This window comes from Mesoplodon densirostris, chromosome 9 (assembly GCF_025265405.1).
Source record: "Mesoplodon densirostris isolate mMesDen1 chromosome 9, mMesDen1 primary haplotype, whole genome shotgun sequence".
Taxonomy (NCBI): Eukaryota; Metazoa; Chordata; class Mammalia; order Artiodactyla; family Ziphiidae; genus Mesoplodon; species Mesoplodon densirostris.
In genome coordinates this window covers 69330676-69336347 of record NC_082669.1, presented here as the reverse complement: position 1 = coordinate 69336347, position 5672 = coordinate 69330676, and the positions used below count along the sequence as shown (strand labels likewise).

At 41.3% G+C, this 5672-nt stretch overlaps 1 protein-coding gene across 1 annotated transcript; it reads left to right on the top strand.

Annotated features, from left to right (window-relative positions):
• The first annotated feature begins 578 nt into the window (after positions 1-578).
• Positions 579-4546, top strand: LSM5 (LSM5 homolog, U6 small nuclear RNA and mRNA degradation associated). The gene is made up of 5 exons (XM_060108122.1): positions 579-724; positions 2258-2353; positions 2634-2661; positions 3378-3450; positions 4284-4546. Exons 1-5 carry the CDS (start codon positions 679-681, stop codon positions 4314-4316), a joined length of 276 nt encoding a protein of 91 aa, XP_059964105.1. The 5' UTR covers positions 579-678; the 3' UTR covers positions 4317-4546.
• Positions 4547-5672: the final 1126 nt, after the last annotated feature.

Below are 5672 nucleotides of genomic sequence, written 5' to 3'. Positions count from 1 at the left end.
GAAAGGTTTTTTTAAAATGTTAGTTGTGGGTTTTATTTATTTATGTATGTATTTTTGGCCATACCATGCGGCAGGCGGCATCTTAGTTCCCTGACCAGGGATCGAACCCATACCCGAGCCATGGAAGCACAGAGTCGTAACCACTGGACCACCAGGGAAGTCCCTTAGTTGTGGGTTTTCAATCCACCGAACTTTTAAAAGAAGCGGTAGATTCCTTAAAAGAAACAAAAATAACAACAAAAATTTACGAAAATTACAACACAATGAATCGGTGGCGGGAAAATCAAATTTATTTATACTGGTCTGAAGAAAGATCCTGGGTTGAAATGAGATACAACTTGGGGAAGATAAGACGACTCAAAGGTTTCCGTTTGGCAAAGTCTTCCGGGTTAGAGGAATAATTTATTTACAAGGCGGGATAGCTTTAAAGTCTCTTGGAAATTTGGAGAGAAAAGTGAGTGTCTGTCGAGACCGCAGAACGTTCAGGGAACGGAAATTTTTCCCAGGATCTCATTGCCGGGGAAGGAGTGACTGGGAGCGATCCCCGTTGGACCGGCCCGATCGCACTCTCGGCCTCAGATTGGTCGAGTCTGTCCGGGCTGCCGGAAAAAGCGGAAGCGCGCTCTTTCAAACTCGCCTTCCCAACTTCGAGAGACGCAGACTACTTCCGGCGTAGCCATGGCGGCTAACGCTACCACCAACCCGTCTCAGCTTCTCCCTTTAGGTAACCGTTGTCGTGTTGGGGTGCCGGGGCGGGGAGCTGAAGGTTAGGGTCGGGGCCCGAGGGGCAGCGCAGCCCCTGGCTGAGTGTTAGAAAAATGTATATGACCAACTGCTTTCTTTCTCCGCGGCTCTCCTCTAGGCTCCAAGTCTCTGCGGCCTCAGGCCGCCCACGTCTCTTCGGCGTGGTGGGGTTTTCTCGAGGCAGGGACTTTTGACTCCCCAGACCAAACCGTCACCGGAAGAGGTTCACGCTTAGTGAATAAGTCGTCGGCCTTCTTTGTTTGAGCTCGCCTTTACAGTAGTGGATAGCAGTCCCGTTCCTCAACCTGGCATTTAAAATCCCCATATTAGACCCTGTTGCCTATATGGCTGGTTGTTGAGAGAGGCGCCAGAATCTGGACTGCGCCTTAAAAGAGGACTCTGGAAACTAGCTTTTCTTGCCGTTCATTCATTCAACAGTTATTGCGCCTCTGTGCACTGGACACTGTGATTGGGCACTGTTCAACAAACTAAAATCACGGCCGTTGCCTTCAGATAGCATACAAACCCGTGTAGGGAGCAGGATACCGGGCAAATAAACACCGTACCAAATAACGCTTAAGCCTGCTGAAGAGCAAGTTCAAGCTGCTCTCAGACTACAGAGGGTAGACTTTTGGGGGGTGGGGGAGACGTAGTGACAAGAAGGGATCTCTGGTGAAGATAGTTAGGCCTTCTTTTTTTAAAAAAAATAATGTGCTGTGTCTTTCTGAATTTTTTAAAATTAATTAATTAATTAATTTTTGGCTGTGTTGGGTCTTCGTTTCTGTGCGAGGGCTTTCTCTAGTTGTGGCAAGCGGGGGCCACTCCTCATTGCGGTGTGCGGGCCTCTCACTATCGCGGCCTCTCTTATTGCGGAGCACAGGCTCCAGACACGCAGGCTCAGTAGTTGTGGCTCACGGGCCTAGTTGCTCCGCGGCATGTGGGGTCTTTCTAGACCAGGGCTCGAAGCCGTGTCCTCTGCATTAGCAGGCAGATTCTCAACCACTGCGCCACCAGAGAAGCCCAGGCCTCTTTCTTAATATTTTGTATCTGAAGGGTGATTGAGCTAGTGGATGTGGCCGTGATTGTAAAGTGTCATGGAACAAACTCTTTTTGAATGATCAGTGTATGCCAGACAGTGTCCATTGGGGATACACTGATAAGTAAAAACAACCACCATCTCTGCTCTCATGGACCTTAGAGTCTGGGGGGTGGGGGTGGGGTTCATATGTCAATAAGGTAACCTAAAATAATATTAAGCCACAGCCATGATAAATTGTTACAAAGGAGGGGTAAGTGGAGAACAGGGAAAACTTTCCTGTTAATAGAATGATTAACAGAGACATGTAGTGTAAGATCTAAAGTTTTAGAGTGAATACTTTTCCTGGTTTATCTTTCACCATATGCAAGTAATAAGTGCCAATAGGCACTCACATATTTGTTGAAGTAACGAATGGGCAAAATAATCTTTTCTCTCCTCTCCACCCCCCTCTTTTTGTTAAAAAAAAATCCATAGAGCTTGTGGACAAGTGTATAGGATCAAGGATTCACATTGTGATGAAGAGTGATAAGGAGATTGTTGGCACACTTCTGGGATTTGATGACTTTGTCAGTATCCTTTTAAAAGTTGGTAGTATGTTTTTTTCTTCAGTATTTTTTAAAAAACTGTAGACAATCAGTACTTACGGATTATTATAATAAAAATTAATTTATTCTCATGGAAATTGTGATAGTGTTTTAAGAGGTGCGAGTACTGAAAGAAGATGAAATTACCAATCACAAGCATTTTGAATTTGAGCCATTGTGTTCAATGTTATAATTAAAACTGAACAAAGGCAGAAGCCAGAGTAAATTTAACTTGGTATATTTATTTTCTTAACACCAAATTTCAGATATGGTACTGGAAGATGTCACTGAGTTGTGAGTAGTGTTAAAAATTAAGGAATTGGGCAGGGGAATCTCTTTAATTTAAGGCAGTTTTAGTACTGTTGAGTCAGTAAAATTATCTGTTGAGTCAGAGAACACTGCCTATTCGAACTACTCTAAAGATAGAAGTTTTACCTACTGATGCTGGTAAAATTGGATTAGAGGATTATTACCTTTATGTAATTGTCACTAAATTGTTAGGAAATTAGTAGAGACAAAGCTTTAAGGTAAAAGGTACTAAAAACAGCCAGGGATCTTAGGGCTCAGGTCAAATAAAGGAACTGATAATAAGAGCATTTAATGCTTTAAATTAATTATTCTACAACTTATATATAATAGAAAATGTAAATGATGCCTCAGTTATATTAATTATAAAAATCATGACCAGTAGCTCTGCTTTCAGATTTGAATTAATTACAGATTGGTATAATGGGTAAGAATCAGTAGTAAATAATAGTAAAAAGAGTGAGGATAGTAAACATTTTATTTCATATTTGATCTCCTTGGCAAGTTTCACCTTTTTAGATGAAGATCAGCCCAGTGGATGTGGATCTTAGGCCAGTCAGTCCACTCTGTTGCCTTTGGGGAAGAATTTACATCACCCAGGGGTGATGTACATCACCCACTTTGTCTCTGAAAAGTGTTGGTACAGTTGGCCTGACCTCATGTTCATTTATATATAATAATTAACCTTTAATCTATTTGTTTAGTGAAATCACACCAGAAGGAAGAAGAATTACTAAATTAGATCAAATTTTGCTAAATGGAAATAACATAACAATGGTAAGACACAGTAAAGCTATTTTTATTTAGATGTTAAGCCATTTTTGTGGGGCAGGGATTAGAGAACTAACTTGATTGACTAAATGCTCATGGTCCAGTGGTGCTTAAGTTGGGAAAGGGGTGCTCTGGTGGTCAGGGCTTTATGGCCTAACTGTTGAAGATGACATTAGGCCTAAGATTAGTTTGTGCTTTTTTTTTTTTTTTTTGCGGTACGCGGGCCTCTCACTGTTGTGGCCTTTTCCGTTGCGGAGCACAGGCTCCGGACGTGCAGGCTCAGCGGCCATGGCTCACGGGCCCAGCCGCTCCGCGGCACGTGGGATCTTTCTGGACCGGGGCACGAACCCGTATCCCCTGCATCGGCAGGCGGACTCTCAACCACTGCGCCACCAGGGAAGCCCTGCTTGTGCTTTTTTTTTTTTTTTTCTTTTTGCGGTATGCGGGCCTCTCACTGTTGTGGCCTCTCCCGTTGCGGAGCACAGGCTCCGGATGCGCAGGCCCAGCGGCCATGGCTCACGGGCCCAGCCGCTCCGCGGCATATGGGATCCTCCCAGACCGGGGCACGAACCCGCATCCTCTGCATCGGCAGGCGGACTCTTAACCACTGCGCCACCAGGGAGGCCCTGCTTGTGCTTTTTAATTATTTGTTTTGCCAAGAATCATTGTTGAGACACTAAGTATTAATTGATGATGTTGGAATTGTAAACAGCAGTGACATGGAGAAAATGGAAATATGGGGGGTGGCAAAGAGGCGGGCGATCAATGAGGAGCTCTCAGTAGGGGTTTTTAGACTATGTAGTACTAAACTAAATATTAAACTTTTTCCTCCTTTGCAGCTGGTTCCTGGAGGAGAAGGACCTGAAGTATGAATGGATTTCCTTGACTTATGCTAGATTCTGTTTTGTCTTATAATGACAACAAAATAGAATTTTTATTTTAACCTTTTAATGTTTGTATTCTGTGAAGCCAAGTTTTCCGTTAAAGGGAAATGCTTTGAAGATGCATTGTAAATGCCTGTTTTTGTAAGTTAATCATGATTAAGTTGGAAAAAGAAGAACAGTTTGTTCTTTGAAGACAAAAATAAAGGTGTTTTTGTTAACTCTCATTTTATTTATTATACTGCAATAGCCAGTGGTTGTAGTTACTTTGTCACTTGCTTTCCAGTCATTTATGATTATTTGCTTCCTCATTTAGGTGACCATTTGATTCTCAAACAAAAATTGTTCCAAACAAAATGATGAGCTTTGATTTTGAACAGGTGCATTAAAAAAACCTGAAATGATTACTTACAAAATTCAGTTCAAACTCTGATGCTTTGAAATGAGGATTTTTCTGCTGAACTCCAGTTCCATTAACTCCTATTAAAAACAAAGAAGCAAAATACACAGGTAATATATGCACATTGTAGAAGTGCAGATAAAGTAAAAAGGAAAATATTAATCACTTTGCTGTATATCCTCTTAGACTTTCTTAATATACTCTCAGTACACATTTTATTTTTACAAAAACTTACTCTTCCTGAATGTACTGTTTTGTAGCCTCCATATAAGACTTTTTTTTGAATTTAAATGGGGAGAATCTTTCCATGTCAAATATTTTGGCAACATTAATGTGTGCATAGTATTTTATTAAATGGGCTTACCATAATTTACTTAACCTATTCTTTATTACTGGCCACAGTAGTCTAACTAAATCTTTATACATTTTTATTTTTCTTAGAATAAATTCATAAATATGTAAGGTCAAAGGATAGATATTGTCATGTTGCCAACAAAAAGTTTGTGCCAACCTACATATAGTTGTAGTTTTTCATAGTACCCTTCACACACTTACCAACATTGGCTATGTTCTATTTTCTCCTCTCTTTGCCACTGTGATAGGCAAAACCTGGTATGTTTAAATTTTTAAAAATTAATTTTGAACTGATTTGTATTTTGTGAATTACTTATATGAGGGTTTTGCCATTGAGATACTGTTCTTACTAATCTGTAAGAATTGTTAATAGGTTACTCTTAATCATGCATTTTGAAATAACTTCCCCAGTTTGTAGTTTGCCTGTTGGTACTTTTGTTTGTTTGTTTGTTTGTTTTTATTTTTGGCTGTGTTGGGTCTTCATTGCTGCGCACGGGCTTTCTCTAGTTGCAGCAAGCGGGGGCTACTCGTGGTTGTGGTGCGCAGGCTTCTCATTGCAGTGGCTTGTTGCGGAGCACGGGCTCTAGGCACGC

Coding starts and splice junctions, on each gene's coding strand:
- LSM5 (XM_060108122.1), top strand. CDS start 679: ATGGCGGCTAACGCTACCACCAACCCGTCTCAGCTTCTCCCTTTAG. Junction 2,354..2,633: donor GGGATTTGATGACTTTGTCA/GTATCCTTTTAA, acceptor ACCAAATTTCAG/ATATGGTACTGGAAGATGTC. Junction 3,451..4,283: donor ATGGAAATAACATAACAATG/GTAAGACACAGT, acceptor CCTCCTTTGCAG/CTGGTTCCTGGAGGAGAAGG.